This window comes from Mauremys reevesii, linkage group 4 (genome assembly GCF_016161935.1).
Source record: "Mauremys reevesii isolate NIE-2019 linkage group 4, ASM1616193v1, whole genome shotgun sequence".
NCBI classification, from domain to species: Eukaryota; Metazoa; Chordata; order Testudines; family Geoemydidae; genus Mauremys; species Mauremys reevesii.
The window spans coordinates 143,007,051-143,026,238 of record NC_052626.1 but is presented as its reverse complement, the minus strand read 5'-3'; the positions used below and the strand labels follow the sequence as shown (position 1 = coordinate 143,026,238).

Here is a 19,188-nt window from a genome sequence, read left to right as displayed (position 1 = left end):
ATGGTCTGCCTAGAGCTAAGAACTAGCTGTCAAGCCAGCTGACCATCATGGTTATTGCGAGATGTTCGTACGGGCAACAGTTTACAAGCTATGTAGAAGATTGGGTTGCACAACTGTTGAAGGGAGACGTGTCACTTGAGGCGAGAGGGGTCTCAGAGCTAACTCAATCAATCTTGAAAATCCTGAACATCCCTGAAGGCAACACACTGTTTATTGTCTGGGCCAAGTTGAGACTTAAGTTTTCACAAACAGAAATGAACTCCTGAAGAGGGGAGCGCCCTGAGCTAAGACTATAGCTTGAAACTGTGTCAGAGCAGAAGTGCCTGTGGATGCTCCACCGAAGCCACGGGACCAGCGGGCCCTCCACGGGGACGCCTGCGGGAGGTCCACCGGAGCCGCCTGCCGCCCTCCCGGCGACCGGCAGAGCGCCCCCTGCGGCGTGCCGCCCCAAGCATGCGCTTGGCGTGCTGGGGCCTGGAGCCGCCCCTGCCCATGAAAAGAGGATCCTAGTGCTTTGGCCTGAACAAGCACTGCAAGAATGAGCTCTGGGTGAGAAATACAAGAAACCCGTTAATAAGTACACGCTATCGATAACACCTTATGTTTTTCTTTTACCCATAAGCTTATGTTTCCAAACCCTTCTCCTTGCTTTTATTTGAATCTTTATCTCAAGCTTTGTTAAATAAACTTCTGCATGGTGTGGGGGCACGGGCTGCCACCCAGCTCTCTGCATCTGGCAAGGGGCTCAGTCAGAGTCATCTCCAAAAACATCCCCTGGACCCTGCAGCACAGAGACACAGAGTACCAGCCCCCGCCGGGCAGCTGGACCGGGACGAGCATGGGGAGGACGTCTCCTGTGATCCTGCGGGTGTGGTGCCCCCTGTTTGCCCTCCTGCCCAGGCAGAGACGCCTGCCTCTCGGAGACAGTGCCCACATCTCCGTGCAGTGCACTTGGTCCCTCTCCCTGGCATCTGGGTGACTGCCTCTTACCGGGGTGCAGGGGGTGGAAGGGAAGAGGCAGTGGGGAAGGGATAGGATGGGGCGGGGGAGAGAGGAAAACTCAAGCTATCAGGGGAAAACCTTCCTAGCAGAGCAATCTCTGCTTTGGGGTGTGGATGGAATAGTCTCCCCAGGGAAGGGTTAGTGTGACCCTGGGGTACAACCTGGGCTGGAATTGTCTCCTGTTTAGTCCATGTGCTCTGGCAAACACAAGTCCCAGTGTCCATGCATTGGGTGTGTCATCGCTGCCTAATTAGAGTCCCAGAGATCTTGTCTGTCTAGATCTAGGAGCTCTTCTGATCTTCCAGCTGTTCAAGCAGCCCATTCATCCCACAAGCATTCCAGGAGGGAGGGGAGGGGAGGGGAGGGGAGGGGTGGGGGAAAGCCACTTCACAGGTCTTCACAGAGGGAGGGAAGACCAGGGGGTGGGGAGTGTAACAGACCTTTTGAGCATACAGGTTATACAGAGCATACAGATCACTGCTGCTCCTACAACAGAAGGGACTGAAGTTTTTTTTGGTTTTGTTTCTTCATTTGTTCATACTATAATTATAGGAACAGGATGTTAGTGACGACAGCTTGGGTGTGCAATTATTTTAATGTTCTGTAATTCATGGTGATGTAATTAGGTAGTTCTTTACTATTTTAATGATTAAATTGACCAACGATAGTCACATTTAATATCTACAATGTGAAAGAAGTGTATAAATATGCTTAAAATAGCCTCCTCCCAAAACTGGCAGAGGTGCTCAGAGGAGGGGGCGCAGAGGAGCGAGAGGTGGGCAGACGGGGGAAGGGGCAGGGGTGGGGCCTAGGGAGGGCACCCACCAGCAAAAACCAAAAGTCAGCACCAATGTGGCCGCCGCAGTCCAAATTAATCCCACAGCTGCCCCCAGGTTTTTACCCTTCTGCTTTTCATACTCGGCATACAGGTGTAACATATCCTGCCAAGAACGCACCCTCCTCTGAAGCTCCATCACAGAACCCCAATATGCATTTCCTGTACCATACCAGGATTCAGCTTGGGCCTTCTTATCACATTTGAAAGCCCCAGCCTCCTGGAAGACAGTGCCATGGTGAATGGAGCCACTTTGGGTCAGATCAACCAGTGGGGGGAAAAAAAGCAACAAAACCCTTTATGGTGTTAACACGTGAATAGTCCCTCCAAGATGTGCAGGCTAAATACCTTGGGGGTGTTATCCCAGGAGCAAACAGTTGAAATCCTGGTATAGAGCCAATGCTCATAACTTCAAATACAAAAATGATATGTGCATACAGATAGCATAATCAGATTCAGCAAATCATAACCTTTTCATAGACATCTTACATGCCATATTTTATACAAGATTTGTTGCAAATATATAACCGTGGTTGCAACAATGATCTATATGGTCATATTTTAATCAGATAACATCACAAACATCATACAGCAGAATCTTATAACTTTACATACAATGTAGCCACACATATTTTACTGTGACAATAATTATCAGCAAATTATGAGTTTACCTATGATACCTCACAGGGCATACTTTGTACAAAATTTATCATAGTTTTGTAAAAGTGGTGAACATGGGGGTACAGTGTGTCACAATGGTCCGCCAAGAGCTAAGAACTAGCTGTCAAGCCAGCTAACCATCATGGTTACTGCAAGATGTTTGTACGGGAAACAGTTTACAAGCTATGTAGAAGATTGGGTTGCATAACTGTTGAAGGGAGACGTATCACTTGAGGCGAGGTGGGTCTCAGAGCTAACTCAATCAATCTTGAAAATCCTGAACATCCCTGGAGGCAGCACTTTGTTTACTGTCTGGGCCAAGTGGAGACCGGTGATCAGCGCAGGGAGCAGATGCCAGAACGCCAGGGATGGGAACCGCCCCTCTGGGAACTTGCCCCTTTTTACGAGGAGTTTGACCAGGTGCTGGGTGCTGTGCTGCAACCCCAGCACTTCACAATAGCCGCGCCAGCCTGCACAGTCACCTTCTCAGCCCTGAACGCAGCACAGGGCCAGCGGGGAGCCAGCAAGCACTGGATGAGGCAGCCAAAGTGATTCTCGGGCTCACTGTGGTCTCGAAGGCAGCTTTGCTACTGGAGCAGCTGCAGCACATCCTGGGTCCCTACTCGGAGGGGTTTTCTGATGCCCCCCCGTCCCCCGCAGGGGCTGACCGCTGCGGAAGCAGCATCAGAAACACAAGAGGCAGAGGTTGCCCCTGAGCCTGGTCAGTGTCTGGTGGCACGTCTGTTATTAATCTAGGAATGGGAGGAATTAATTACTTGCTCTGGGTTACTTAATAAGTAAAAAGTGATTTTATTACATATAAAAAGTGGGATTTAAGTGGTTCCAAGCAAAAACAGACAGAACAAAGTAAGTTACCAAGCAAAATAAAACAAAACACACAGATCTAAGCCTAATGCAGTAGGAAACTAAATGCAGGTAAATCTCACCCTCAGAGATGTTCCAATAAGCTTCTTTGACAGACTAGACTCCTTCCTAGTCTGGGTCCAACAATCACTCACACCCCCATAGGTACTGTCGTTTTTTCCAGTTTCTTTCAGGCATCTCTTTGGGATGGAGAGGCTACCTCTTCAGCCAGCTGAGGACAAAATGGAGGGGCTTCCCGGGCCTTATATAGTCTTTCTCTTGTGCCACATCACAGCCACACAATGGGGTCTCTAGCCACCTGGGCAAGTCACCTGTCTATGAACGATTCAGCTTTTTGCAGGCCGACGCCATTGTTTACATGTTAGTTTGAACATTCCCAGGAAAGGTCAGATGGGGATTGGCGTCTCTCAAAGTCCATTGTTAGTTAAGTGCTCCAATACTTGAATAGCCCCTTCACACTATGTTTACCAAATCTGCCTCACCTGCTTCCTACAGCAACGATCACGTCCCTCAATATGCTGGCCATGCTCCTACTTATACAGCCCAAAATGCCGTTAGCCTTCTTGGAAACAAGGGCACATTGTCGACTCATATCCAGCTTCCCATCCACTGTAACCCCTCGGTCCTTTTCTGCAGAACTGCTGCCTAGCCACTCGGTCCCTAGTCAGTAGCAGTGCATGGGATTCTTCCATCCTAAGTGCAGGACTCTGCACTTGTCCCTGTTGAACCTCATCAGATTTCTTTTGGTCCAATCCTCTAATTTGTCTAGGTCCTTCTGTATTCTATCCCTACCCTCTAGCATATTTACCACTCCTCCCATTTTAGTGTCATCTGCAAACTTGCTGAGAGTACAATCCACGCCATCCTCCAGATCATTAATGAAGATATTCAACAAAACTGGCCCCAGGACCAACCCTTGGGGCACTCCTCTTGATACCAGCTGCCAACTAGACAAGGAGCCATTGATCACTACTCATTGAGCATGATGACCTAATCATTTTTCTGTCCACCTTATAGTCCATTCATCCAGCCTATACTTCTTTAACTTGAAGGCAAGAATACTGTGGGAGACCGTCCACTGCTTTCCCCTCATCCGCAGAGCTGGTTATCTTGTCATAGAAGGCAATTAGGTTAGTCAAAGTGCTTCAAAATTGATTCCTTAAGGACCTGCTCCATGATTTTTTCCAGGGACTGAGGTAAGGCTGATGGCCTGTAATTCCCTGAATCCTCCTTCTTCCCTTTTTGAAAGATGGGCACTACATTAGCCTTTTTCCAGAGATCCAAGACCTCCCCCGATCGCCATGAGTTTTCAAAGATAATGGCCAGTGGCTCTGCAATCACATCTCCCAACTCCTTTAGCAACCTCAGCTGCAGTGCATCCGCCCCCATGGACTTGTGCTTGTGACGTTATTGATATAATCTGAGACCATATAGAACATGGTTGCAACCAAAGTCCTGTAGTGGCACCAAATCTTATGTAAAGGAGGTCACATAAGGTGTCTAAGACCAGGTTATGGGTTGCTGGTTATGATTATGCTGTCTGTATGAATGTACCGGTATCACTTTTTAGCTGAAGTTACAAATATTGGCTCTATACTGTCTGTACTTCAAACTTATGCTGTGCTTCTGGGTGATGTCCCAGACAAGTTGGTGTTAGCTCTGCCTAGCCTGCTTGATGGCCCATTAAGGACCATCAGCTACACAATTGACCCACTTGTCATAGGTTTTCTCCCCCACTTGGAGCTGTTGGGTTCCAAGATGTGGACCTGCATGGACTCCTCTAAACTAAAATCCTAGTTTAGATCTGGTTCTCGCTGCCACCAGTCAGTTTTCTAAGTGTCTGACACACTGCCTGTCCCCCAAGCTTCCCCTGGGGAACCCAGATTCAAACCCCTTGAATCTCACCAGAGAGAGAGAAACAGCCAGTTCCCCTCCCCCCTTTCCCTCTCTCCAGCCTGCTCCGGAGAGATACACACCGAGTCAAATCCTTGACTCAACACAAAGAGGGACTCACATCCCCCTCCCCTTCCCTAGTCCTTGGGAAAAATACCTTGATTCAAACTCCTTGAATCAAACAAAGAGGGATTCACCTCCCCCTCCCCTTCCCTTGAAAATGCAAACAAGAGAAGAATCAATCAAGTCCTAAAAAGAAAAGATTTTATTAAAGAAAGAAAAAAGTACACTCTCTCTGTATTACCAGGATGCAAAAATACACAGAGTCTAACCTATAAACCTGGAGATGCTCTCCCCCCCACCTCCTTTCTCAGAATAATCAAAGTAACAGCAAACAGAAATAAAGATATTTCTCCAGCAAACACACAATTGCAAATACAGAAAGCAACTCAAAAGACTAATCCACCTTTTTAACTAATACTTACTATACTGGATAGTAGGAAATACTCCAGGAGAACTTGGAGACATGTCTGGCCTCTCTTAGATCCAAAGAGAGCACACAGAGCAAACAAGGAACACAGACAAAGGCTTCCCTCCACAGAGATTTGAAATTATCCTGTCCCTTGATTGGTCCTCTGGTCAGGTGTTTCTTAGGTTACTGAGCTTGTTAACCCTTTCCAGGTAAAAGAGACCTTAACCCTGATCTGTTTATTTATGACACCACTGAGAGAAGGCAGATACGCCTTGTAACTCAGCAAAGTATGCAGGAACTTGCCCAGGTGACTCCAGACTCCATTTTGCTGTAATTTTCCACTGTAAGAACAAAGACGTGTTCTTACACCTGGAAAAAACTGATGCCTCATCTCCATCTGGTCTTCAATCCTGCTTCTTACCTCTGGAGGGTCTTTACTACAAACTGAAGCTCTGAACAAAGGACTGAATGACCCATCTCAGCAGGGGATGTACTCCAGAGACTTGATTTGAACCTGCAGTTTACTCCATCACTGCTACAAGGATGAACTATGAACTTTGCCATTACTGTATGTAATTGATTCCATTTCACCAATTCTAGCTCTCGTCTCTATCTTTTTCCTTTTATGAATAAACCTTTAGATTTTAGATTCTAAAGGACTGGCAACAGTGTGATTTGTGGGTAAGATCTGATTTGTATATTGACCTGGGTCTGGGGCTTGATTCTTTGGGATTGAGAGAACCTTCTTCCTTTATTGGAGTGTTGGTTTTCATCACCATTCATCCCCAGGACGAGTGGCACTAGTGGTGATACTGGGAAACTGGAGTGTCTAAGGGAATTGCTTGTGTGACTTGTGGTTAGCCAGTGGGGTGAGACCAAAGTCCTCTTTGTCTGGCTGGTTTGGTTTGCCTTAGAGGAGGAAACACCCCAGCCTTGGGCTGTAACTGCCCTGTTTTAAGTGATTTGTCCTGAATTGGCACTGTCAGTTGGGTCCTGCCAGAACCGCATCGTCACAGTTCTCGTCCAGCTGTTCTGAATAGTCCTGAACCACTTCTTTCTCCACAGAGGGCAGAAACACTTGGAAAACATTTGCAGCTGAGATTCAGGAGAGAGAGTCTGTACTGAAGGATGCTCCCTTGTGCTTTTTCCTCCCCTGTTGGAGTTTCTTTTGTTTCCCTTCCTGCTTGATGACTCTGTTGCTTAAATGTAAATTAAGCAGAGCCCCCCTTCCTTTGTTGAGACAGGCCTGTTTGCCAACCTCAGGTTAGAGCACGTGTTAACACCATAAAGGGGAATCTTATCACTTTACGTACATTGTTGTCACACACATATTTTATCATGGCAATACTGACTGGCAAATTATACATTTACAAATAATACCTTGCAAGGTTGTACAAAGATTATTACAACAGTGAGTACGGTGTGAACACACGGGTACATTCTGTCACAATCCCGTATCTTCCCCCTCTCAGTCCTTTGTTCACGAGGTGGGGACTTTTCTCAGCTTCCCTAAAATCCGTAAACCATGGGAACTTGCCTTGTCGCTCTGGCTTCCTTTCCCCAGAGCTCCCTCGACCTCTGCCCAGAAGAAAATCCCAATCAACTGTGCCGTGCAGCTGCAGGGATGTCACCGCCTCTGGGTTCCAGGACTGGCAGACTCTGTTAATGGTTCATTCGCTCGGGGATAAGAGGCTGGAGCAGCCGCAGAAGGAGAGAGAGGCAGGGACCTGGCAGCTCCACAGACACCCAGGAACTGCTCCTTCCCCTGGCACGGAGTCACCCCAGGTGAGTGGGACCGTAGCCCTGTGCGGGCAGCTCTGGCATCACATGGCCTTAGAGCAGCCTTCTTATTGTGGAGTATCTGGTGAGCACAGGGGCTGCACCCAGACTGGTGAGTTATTGTAGGGTCTCTGGTGAGCACCGGCGCTGGGCACAGACTAGTGAGTTATTGTAGGGTCTCTTGTGAGCACAGGTGCTGGGCACAGACTAGTGAGTTATTGTAGGGTCTCTGGTGAGCACAGGGGCTGCGCACAGACTGGTGAGTTATGGTAGTGTCTCTGGGGAGCACGGGGACCATGCACAGACTGGTGAGCTATGCTAGTGTCTCTGGTGAGCACGGGCACCGTGCACAGACTGGTGAGTTATGGTAGTTTCTTTGGTGAGCACAGGCGCTGCGCACAGACCGGTTAGGTTAGGTAGTGTAAGGTCTTTGGTGAACACACGGGGGGGTGCGCACAGACTGGTGAGCTGCTGTTGGGTCTACACAGTGTTTGCTATTTTGGCAGGGCTGGGAGCTGGCAGCTGGTCCCTGGGGTTGGGAGGAGACAGTCAGAGGGAACTGATGGGTCTCCTGCCCCACAGGTGTCCCTCGCATTGTCCTGCTGGAAGCTGTGAAGGCCCAACCCGGCCAGCGATGCTGATCCTGAGCTGTCCCTCCAAGCTGCGGCTGCTGGAGGGGATGCTATGGCGGGGCCTGCCTGACACGCTGCCGGTGACCAGGACTCGCCCGCCACCGCAGGGCCGAACCCTCCCACCCTCGGGCTGGGCAAAGAGCAGGGGAAAGTCCCTCGGAGTCCCCTGGGTGATGGGGCACATATTGGGCTGGGGTGCAATCCCCTGGGTCGGGGGTACATGGAGGGCTGGCCCCTCCACCTGGTCGGGGGTAGCAGTTTGGGGGGCAGACCCTTTCTGCAGGTCGGGGGGCAGCAGTTCAGGGGCTGGGCAGGCTCTCATAGATCCACAGGGGATGTGCTGTACCCCAGCCTCTCACCAGGCCCCTGGGAGCGACCCCCGGAGTGGGCCAGGGCCTGAGGCTGCACACAGCTCACAGGGGCAGGCCCATCACCTCCACCACTGGGCCTTTGACACCAGCCCTCCCATCTCTCTCCGTGGCTCCCTACAGCGAGTGTAGCTGAGCCAGACGCCCGCGAGAGGCTTGGACCGGGCCCCTGCGGTGGGTGTTGGGACCCCGGCAGCCTTTGCAAAACACAGGAGCGGTTCATTAGTCCCCTGGCTACAGACTCCTCAGGTTAGCACAGGGAATCAAAGGTTAAGCCACAGCCCAGCCTGGCCAAGCCTGGGCAATGAGCCAGCCAAGACGTCACGGTCCCCATGGCTGGCTCTGGCTCTGTCCCGTTGTTCTTAGGCCAAGGTGACAGCTGCTGAGACCCTGCAAAAGCCGGCTCTTAGCCCCGTATCCTGACCCCTCGCGGCCGCTGTTCTTCAGCTGGGGGCCTCTCGGCTGCAGAGCCGTGAGGGGGGAATCTCGCTCGCTCGGTGTGAACGTCAAACCCAGCCACTGGGGTTTCCATGGTCTCTCCAGACGCTCCTGGCACGTGTGTAGTTTATTCCCTTGGTTAATGATGCTGGTCTCCAGCCAGGCTGTTACATGAGTCACAACCCGTCCCTCCCCTTCACACGCTGCGCAGAGCAGTACAGGACGCAGAGGGCAACTGAGGTACACATGGGCCTCAGAAAGATACTACAGAAAGCTTCTACTTTGTCACACAGGCCCCCTGCCATGGGTTAGGGGTAGCAGCAGGAGGGCAGGCCCCTCCCCCAGGGTAGAGGTAGTGGGGGAGCCTCCCCCTGGGCCACCTCCTCACTTGCCCCCTGCCTCCATAAGTCCATACCCAGCACCAATGCCTGCTGCTCACCCAGCGTAGCCGCCAGGACTTGCCCATTGAATCAGAGCACAAGCAGGCTCTGTGCCAGCCAATCTCAGTCTGGGCAGGTTTTGCGTAAAGCTAATGAACATGTGGGCGGCTCCATGGCAGCCAATCACAGTGTAGGACAGCTGGGTGCCTGCCAATCATGGCTCTGACCACCAGCACCTCCCACCCCCCAGTTCTGAAATTCCTCCTGGTCCTCGCCATGGCTCTGACTCCTTCCTCCTGCCCCAGCTACACCCTTGATAAAATGGGCATTTTTGTAATATTTGCATGAATCCTATGTGTGCCTCAGTTTCCCCTGGCTACCTAGTGGGGGAAGGAGATTGATTTTGCTCGCACTGCTAAGTGACACAGGCAGTTTGCTTTCAGTTAGTGGCAGGGGTGGGATACTGAATGTGCCAGTAGCAAAGCACAGTCCGTCAAAGGAAACAGCAAGAAAATGGTGTATAACCACCACCCTAAGATCCACATCACAAACCTGTGAATGGAGAAATGGCGAACCGTTGGGAAGTTCAACAGGACGCAGCTGATTGCAGGCTGGAGAAGGGTGACAGGACTCAGCGGCAGGTTCCAGACGCACGTGGGGTTTGATGAGGGTCCGAGAGTGACAGAAGCAGCAGCAGGGTGTCCTCACAACCTGCTTCCCCTCCAATGGATCTGAAGCGGTAGGAGTTAGCGTGGAAAGCAAAGGCGCTAGCAGACTGTGAGAGGGAACCAGCTGGCTGTGAGAAGCAGCAAAAACGTGAAGAAATGTAGCAAAAGCTTGATCTGGAGATGTGGAGGCGAGAGAACCCATCAAGGGGTAAGTGGGCAAAGGCCCCAGGGATGCTGGATTCCACAGGGAGATGGATACCAAATTGTCCGTTTAAGGAGAAGGAGGGGCTGTAGACACCAACCTCACTGCCTTTGAGAAGGGTTGTGATTTGAACCTGGCTGACTCTGCAGACCGGCTCTGCTGTCTCACCCCCATACTCGGTCCCTCAAAGCCATAGAGCCGTACAGCCAGATGGGCGGCGTTAATACTGGGGGCTGGGAACTGTTAAAAAAGGCTCCACTGCTTATGTTTGAGCTGACACCTGAGGTTTATATACAAGAGTTTTGGGATGTGCAAGAGACCCAGGGTGGGACCTAAATGGAAGCCACCTGGCTACTGGGAGAAGCCCTCCCGACGGCTCCGATCCCAGTGCGATCACAGGACTCGGGGGGGCTGAGGCTGTGGCCAAGGGAGCCAGCTCGCAGCCTGCTCTCCCTGGGGAAACAGAGTCACAGCTGAACCGGATTGGAGCTGAGACCCCAGCTGAGCATGGCCAGACACGGGCAGGGCATGGCAAAGCTTAAGACCTGGAATTGCAGCCTGCCAGCAGGGGGGTCCTGGCCTGGGGTGAGGGCAACAGGTTAACCCCAGGAGGGGAAATGGATTCCTGGCATACGCACAGTCCTGGGGTTGGGACACAACCAGCGTAGGGGAGCCCCCTGCATCACCAGACCCTGGGACACCAGTGCCCCAGAGACAAGGCCAGCCTTGTGGGGGGACACACCTACACCCATCCCCCAAATGCTCAAGGGGTCACTCCCTACCCCAGCTGAGGGGTCAGGACACCCCAGTGAAATTTCCAGAGGCAGGTATAAATATGTAAGCAAGAATCAGGCTAGAGATAACGAGGTTTTTATAGGGGTGGGTGTCACCTCCCTCTGAGGGAGGAATAAAGTGTCCTTAAGAAACTTGTTGAAATCAGCTCAGATCCCCAAAGGGGCCAGAGAGACAAGGCAAGTGCTGCCGACTCCTGGATTTCCTGCCTCTCAGCCGGGAGGCTGAGCAGAGACCCCAGCTCGAGAGCACAGGACTGGGAGGTGGGGGGTGCTGGACAAAGATGGAGGCTCTCACCTGGAGTTGGCCAAGGAGGTCAGACAGAGACAGAGACAGCCTGGAAAGGGGCTTTCACTCCAGCTTGGCTGGGCCCTGGCTGACCACAATGGACTCTGCTTTACCCCCAGTTCTCTCTGCTGACCTAAGGCCGCTCCGTGACTCATAAACTGGCCTGGCTCGACAATGCTGCCGAGTGTCACTGCAAACCCAGGCTGGGGTGTGGGAGCCCCCGAAGAGCGGCCAGGGCTCTCCAGGTGTCTGGCTCAGTGGGAGGCACCGGGCAGAGCTCGCGGGGTGGAGCAGGAGGGCTGGAGCAGGAAGAGTGGGGCCCCCTGGGGGGCTGGCACTTTGAGGGCTCCTCCAAGGGGCAGAGTAAAAGCTGGGGCCCAGCACCGATCCTGGGGAACCGGGACATCCCCAGACTCTGACCTCTGTGTCTTGGCAGGTCTACGGCACGGTGATGCATGTGAACCGCGGGAACCCGGCTGGCCAGGAGGTGCTGATGGATTCATGGCCAGAGTTCAAAATGGTCCTCACCCGGCCACGCAGAGAAGTGCGGCCTTTGCTGGGCCCCTGCCATCTGCCCCACTGCCCTCCCCCGCCTGACACCATCACTGTCCCGCTCCCCTCCTCGACTTCCTTGCCCCGTTCCCGGCTGGGTGTCATCTCTACCCCCTCCCCATCCTGGCTGCCCCACCTCCCCACAGCTTGTCTCCCCTTTCTGCTGCCCAGACCCCCCCATCCAATTCTTCCCTAAGCCCCCTGGCTCTGTTCACAGGGCCCCTTGCCCCCCACCTCAATCTCTTACTTGGGGCTGGAGGCAGAGCCTGCGCTCACCCCCAGGCAGTGTCCCCCCTGCAGGTGGCGCGGGACCCAAGTGATTTTTTCACCAATTTGTACACGGCCTTTTACCGGGACGAGGGCGCCTGCCGGGCCCTGCTGGGGAACAGCCGCGCCGTGGACTGGGGCCAGGCCTTCCAGATACTGGGTGAGCCCCTCCAGCCCTGCTTCATCCAGCACCTGCCACATGGGGGGCAAGACCACTGCCCCCCCTCATGGGCCAATAGCCCTGAGGAGCTGGCCCAGGCCCCTCTCCCCACATAGGCGAACAGCCCTAAGGGGTCCACCTGAGTCCCTGCCCACCCCCCACAGGCCAATAGCCCCAAGGAGCTCGCCCGGGCCCCTTCTCCATCCAGACCCAGGATCCCGAATGCGCCAAGCTTGGGAACCCCTGGTTGGGTCATGCCGGCTCACAGTGGCCCTTGGCCCTTCCCTGCTGCTCTCCCCCACCAAGCTGGGCCCCCCACATCCATGGGCACCTTTCGGGAGGCCCTGCTGACAGCACACGGCTGTCCCTGCAGGGCTGCAGGACGGGGTATATGAGACCATCAGGGACATCGCCAGGGCCAGGGGCCTTGAGATGGAGATGTATCCGCACCGGCCACTTCTGCACCCAGACCCGCCTGCCATGCCCCAGGACCGGTAGGTGCCCCCAGATATGGGGTGTGTGAGAGAATGGGGCAATGCACACAACCAGCCTGTGCTAGATGGAGGGGGGAGTGGGGCTGGGGGAAGGGAAGGACCCCGGGGTGCCAGGCCAGAGGCCTCCATTGTGCCCCAGATCTGGTGTCAATAAGTTCCCCAGGCTAACGGTGCTGGCAGAGTGAGGCCATCACCACAGCCCCAGGCCTTGGGCACATGCTGCCAAGGATTTCCCATCCTGCTCCGGGGCAGGGCTGAGTCAGCCCTAGAGCTTCGCCAGGGGGCAGGGGCAGCCCAGCCTGGCCAAGGAACCCCCTTGGCCCCAGGATGGGGAGAGCAGGGGCAGGGGCAGCCTGTAACCCTTCCATATCCTGGGACGGGCAGCCAGGGGTCCTTGACCCCAGAGCCATCCCCTCTGAGGGGAGGGGGCTCCAAGCACAGAGCCCCCTGGTCCCCCCCTTCCCTGTCAGTGGGTAGGTCCCCGGGCAGGGGGTTCGCTGCCCACTGAGCCCTGGTGCTTTCATGTGAGGAGCTGAGCTTAGCCACGGCCCATCGGCAGCGATGGCTCTGCTGGGGCTGGACTGGGCCCTGTCAGACAGCCCCTGTGCTGAGGCCGCGGGAGTGTGTCGAACCCCTCCCCCCCGGGGGTCACCTTCCACCCATGTGCCGCCTCCTGGCTCGATCCCCTTCCCACAGGGCTCCCCCTTCTCCCCCACCCCTCGTCTATCGCCCCTCAGCCTCACCCCCCTTCTCCCTGTGCCAGGTCAGCCCCCTCCAGCCTCCCTCCCCTCCATGGGGGGCACTGGGGGAGCGTTATGGGTGCTATAGTCACCCAGGATTTGCCATAGCCTCCTCTCCCAGTGCAAAGGCCAAACGTTATGCAGCAGTAGGGGTGGCAATGCCATACCACGCCCCCTGTAGCTCTCGGCTGCTGCTGGCGGCGGCGCTGCCTTCAGAGCTGGGTGGCACACCCCTCCCCCACAGGATACTTTCCATGCTCCCCCCCCAATTTTCTGTCCAGCCCATCTCAGCCCCACAACTGGGAAGAGGATGGAGCCGCCGGACCCTGCTCCCCTCCTATGCCATGTCATACCAGCTCAATCTCTGCTCCCCGGGCTCACTCCCTTGTACCAGGTCGAGCCCCGAACCCCCGGCTCACTGCACCCTGCCCCCCCAAGCTGGGTCAATGTCCCCCTGGGCTCACACCTCCCATGTTGGGTCGCTCCCCGCTCCTCTCCCCTAGACTTACCCCTTCCCCTGCCCATGCTGGATCTATTACCCCCGCGCTGACCCCCTCCTCTTCCCAGGCCAATCCCCTATCTGCTCACCCCACCCCGCCCTGCATCTCATCCCTCCCGACCTGTCTTGCAGGCCTGACAGGGGGCTCAGGCTGGCCTCCGTGTCCCCCGCCCACGCCATGCTGCTCAGAGACACCTGGATGTTTGGGGGGACCAGCTGGAGCCTGCGCTACCTGAGCCTCCTGATCCGCCACTTCCCCAACGCCTGCCTGCTGGACCCTGAGGGGACCCCCATCTCCTGGTCCCTCACCGACCCGCTGGCTACCCTGACACAGGGTTATACCCTCCCGGAGCATCGTGGCCAGCACCACCTGCGGTCTGTGGTGGGGACGCTGGCAGCACAGTTGCATGCCCGCGGCTTCCCTGTTTACACCGGGGTGCTGCCCCACAACGAGCCTTCGCTGCACGCCCTGCAATGCCTCGGCTTCCGCATCCTGCCTGGGGTGTTCTACCAGCTGGTGGTGAGGCCCGGGTTCACCCAGTCCCAGCCAGCCAGTGCCCTGGACTCAGCCCAGGACCCTGCGCCCAGCTCTGGGGAACAGCCACGCTCCACCAGCATGTAGCACTGAGGGAATAGAATCATAGAATATCAGGGTTGGAAGGGACCTCAGGAGGTCATCTAGTCCAACCCCCTGCTCAAAGCAGGACCAATTCCCAGTTTTTTACCCCAGTTCCCCAAATGGCCCCCTCAAGGATTGAACTCTCAACCCTGGGTTTAGCAGGCCAATGCTCAAACCACTGAGCTGGAGACGGTGACTCAGCCCAGGACCCTACACCCAGCTCTAGGAAACAGCCACACACCCATAGCACATAGCATGGGGGGAGAGGAGGGGAGAGGAGGATAAGGGGACACGGCCTAGGGTCCTGCGCCCAGCTCTGGGGGACAGCCATGCTCTGCCAGCACATAGCCCTGGGGGAGGGGAGGAGATGTGGACATGGCCCAGCCATGCCCAGGGACCTACTGCTCTGCCACCCCCGAGAAGGGGACACATTGACCAGCCACCAGTGGAGCTCACTTGTCAGCCCTTGGAAAGCCAGGGCCTGGTAGAGGACACTACCTCATGCTCCATTATCCCCTGGAGCAGGACAGAGGCTCAGTAGGGGGCGCTCTCCATAGTCCAGAGGTTTGAGCTGGAAAGGGGCAAAATGGAGGTGTTTCTAGGGCCTTTTATAGCTTCTGTGGAGGGAATGTGGAGGGAAACCCATTGTTTCAAACAAAACCCACAGCACAGCTAGTGGAAAATTACAGGTAAAAGATGGGGTTTGGAATGACATGGGCAAGTCACATGTCCAGGCATAACTTTGCTTAGTCACAGCAGGAAATCATTACCTATACCCCAGAGAGCACGTTTGCAGGACAGCCAGGGGTGAAAGTAACTTACAGGACTTACTGGTACTGCTGGAGTCCTGAGGGGGGCATGGCCTCATCAGGAAGAGGTGGGGCCTCTCAAGATTTAAAGGCCCTGGGGCACCGGCTGTGGCTGGGAGCCCCAGGGCCTTTAAATCAACCCGGGGCTCCCAGCTGCAGAGGTAGCTGGGAGCACCGAGGGCTCCGGCCACCGTGGAGCCCCGAGCCCTTTAAATCCCGGCCCCAGCCCGGCTGCCAAAGCTGCGGGATTTAAAGGGCTCTGGGCTCCTGCAGCCACGGAGCTCCGAGCCCTTTAAATCCCGGTCCCAGCTCGGCTGCCAGAGCTGCAGGCGGGATTTAAAGGCTCCCTGGTGGGGAGCTCAGAGTCCTTTAAATCCCCGCCACGGAAGCTGGTGCGGTCCGACACGGCGGTCTGGCTCTTGCAGGTATGCCATACCGGACCAGACCAGCTTACTTTCATCTCTAAGGGCAGCCCATTCAGTGTAGATGGTCTCCCATTGTCAATTAAGCGTTTCTTGATGAGCCACTTAATTTGAATAGTCCCTCCAAGATGTGCCGGCTAAATAGCTTGTGGGTGTTACCCCAGGAGCAAACAGTTGAAATCCAGGTATAGAGCCAATACTCATAACTTCCAATACAAAAACGATACGTGCATACAGCTAGCATAAAATTTATCATAGTCTTGTAAAAGTGGTGAACATGGGGGTACAGTGTGTCACAATGGTCTGCCTAGAGCTAAGAACTAGCTGTCAAGCCAGCTGACCATCATGGTTGTACAAAGATTATTACAACAGTGGGTACAGTGTGAACACAAGGGTACATTCTGTCACAATCCCGTATCTTCCCCCTCTCAGTCCTTTGTTCACGAGGTGGGGACTTTTCTCAGCTTCCCTAAAATCCGTAAACCATGGGAACTTGCCTTGTCGCTCTGGCTTCCTTTCCCCAGAGCTCCCTCCACCTCTGCCCAGAAGAAAATCCCAATCAACTGTGCCATGCAGCTGCAGGGATGTCACCGCCTTTGGGTTCCAGGACTGGCAGACTCTGTTAATGGTTCATTCGCTCGGGGATAAGAGGCTGGAGCAGCCCCGGAAGGAGAAAGAGCCAGGGACCTGGCAGCTCCACAGACACCCAGGAACTGCTCCTTCCCCTGGCACGGAGTCACCCCAGGTGAGTGGGACCGTAGCCCTGTGCGGGCAGCTCTGGCATCACATGGCCTTAGAGCAGCCTTCTTATTGTGGAGTATCTGGTGAGCACAGGGGCTGCACCCAGACTGGTGAGTTATTGTAGGGTCTCTGGTGAGCACCGGCGCTGGGCACAGACTAGTGAGTTATTGTAGGGTCTCTTGTGAGCACAGGGGCTGCACCCAGACTGGTGAGTTATTGTAGGGTGTCTTGTGAGCACAGGTGCTGGGCACAGACTAGTGAGTTATTGTAGGGTCTCTGGTGAGCACAGGGGCTGCGCACAGACTGGTGAGTTATGGTAGTGTCTCTGGGGAGCACGGGGACCATGCACAGACTGGTGAGTTATGGTAGTTTCTCTGGTGAGCACAGGCGCTGCACACAGACCGGTTAGGTAGTGTAAGGTCTCTGGTGAACACACGGGGGGCTGCGCACAGACTGGTGAGCTGTTGTGGGGTCTACACAGTGTTTGCTATTTTGGCAGGGCTAGGAGCTGGCAGCTGGTCTCTGGGGTTGGGAGGAGACAGTCACAGGGAACTGATGGGTCTCCTGCCTGTGGAGGCCAAGAATTAATTAATATAGGTTTGAAGGGATCTTAATGTATGTTAGCTAATTAGCTAAGCTAAGATGTGACCCTGCATGCTGTAAGATATGTGGTACAGAGAGAATTGTGTGAAGAGTCATTACGACCTTGTGAATTGCAGTGTTGTTTTCTGTTCTAGTATTGCAGACAAATAAGATAGCGAAAAGGCTTATGTATAAACAAATGCAAATGTTTATCTTCAATGTCTCCAAGATTACTAACCATTGTCTGTTACAGAGGTATAAAGATTGTTATGAATTGTTTACTAATTGAGAGAGATCCGTCCGGGACAAGGGGCAACCCAGTTCCTGACACTCTCTCCCTCTTGTGTTCACTAGAGAATTAATAAAGTATTTTGATTTTGCTGCACCCAAACAAAAAGCGAGAACTGAGTTTTTCTTCGACAATTTGGGGGCTCGTCCGGGATGGCAACGCCCACGGACACACAGACGGCTACTACGGATCGTTCCCCTTCGAACCCCATGGCGCCACATGAGAGGTAAGAGACCTTTTGAAATCTCTATTGGGGTGTCGGAGGAGGACTGTCTGTGGGGGACGTCTGTTTCTGCTGGGCTCACGCCATCTGAACTTATTGACTGTGCAGCAGGATCAAATGCAGAGTGGTATTGGGGAGAGGCCCCGATAAGGTTAGTTTATAGCAGTACTGGGAATTGCTGAGTTGGCCAACAGGTACATGCATAAGGTAATGCATAAGGTAATGCATAGGTAAATGCATTAGAATGCACCGGTGCTGAGGGGTTTTTTACCACCTCAAGAGGGGTTGTCATACCGCCTCATGGTATTGGTCCGGACCAGGTAACGATGCATCTTGGTTAAAAAAAAAAAAAAAAAGAGATAAATAGGTTAAAAAAGGGTTAAATAGAGGAAAAGAGGCCTTGTGTGTGTGTGTGTGTACACCAGTGTGACTGATTGTTATCGGAAGACGCCCAGAGTACCCTGTGAAGCAGAAGCTAATGATCAGGACTGCTCTAACGCAAGCCCGGTAACTAGTGGATCTTTAGGAGATCCGACCCACGGTGGGCTGACTCAGCTTGGCATAGTCCGGCGAGGAAGCTGCCTGGGTCTAGGAGTGTGTGAACCCATCTTCCCTCCTCTTTCCCTTCTGTGTGGGCTACTGACAATCTGATCGTCTCCCTGGAAGCAATTAGAGTACGCGGCTTTATCTCCCTGAGAATAGCCGACGCTCTTTGCTGAAAGGAGGCGTAAGAGGGTCGTAGTCTTTCTTGTGAGTCTCTCCTGTATGTGAGTACCCTGTAGGGAGAGATCCTTAGATTCTGGTCCGCGAGCGCGGACAGGGAACCCCTCTGAGTTTGTGTGATTGGAACATGGGGGAGGGACAGTCTAAACTTTCCACCTTACCCCCTAAGGGTACCCCTGCATATTACATGTACGTACATTATGGTCCTCAAACCTGCAGGTATTTAAATGATTGGTATCTATACACGCGTGAAAATTCATTTAAACAATGCCCATTAGAAGGTACCTTTGAGTTAGATAAACTTACATACCTCAGAGAAACCCTTAAATCACACGCCTCTGCTGCGCAGTGCGAGCAGTTTCTGTCTTGGTGGGAGGAAGCAACAAAGAGACTCCATGAGTCTCGGGTGCGGAGTCTGAAGGACTCCCAAGAAAAATTAAAAACTGAAGTACAGGATTTAAAACTTAAATGTAAGACATCCAAATGTCTTCCTGCCCCAGTGCAGCCCTCTGCTTCTCTTTATCCTCAATTAGTTAAGCCTGAAAGTGAGGAGGAGACTGCAGAAGACATAGTGGATTTTTTTAGTAGCATTCCACAGCCACAGCCCGTTCCTCCCACTACTCCCCCTTCTCGGAATATACAGGCAGTGGTTGTCTCGCCGCCGCAAGTATCAACTGCACAAGTTGTTCATTCTCCTTCTTTGGAGGAATTATCTTCTTCCTTACTGACTGACTCCAGCAGTCCGGTTAACCCTGCTTCTGCTGATAACAATGC

General features: G+C 53.7%; 1 protein-coding gene across 1 annotated transcript; it reads left to right on the top strand.

Annotated features, from left to right (window-relative positions):
- Nucleotides 1–8,145: 8,145 nt before the first annotated feature.
- On the top strand, nucleotides 8,146–18,986 carry LOC120404050 (glycine N-acyltransferase-like protein 3). Its single transcript, XM_039536058.1, has 6 exons — nucleotides 8,146–8,238; nucleotides 11,731–11,838; nucleotides 12,147–12,273; nucleotides 12,647–12,767; nucleotides 14,139–14,526; nucleotides 18,948–18,986. The coding sequence occupies exons 1-6, from the start codon at nucleotides 8,161–8,163 to the stop codon at nucleotides 18,984–18,986; spliced, it is 861 nt and encodes a 286-aa protein (XP_039391992.1). The 5' UTR covers nucleotides 8,146–8,160.
- Nucleotides 18,987–19,188: the final 202 nt, after the last annotated feature.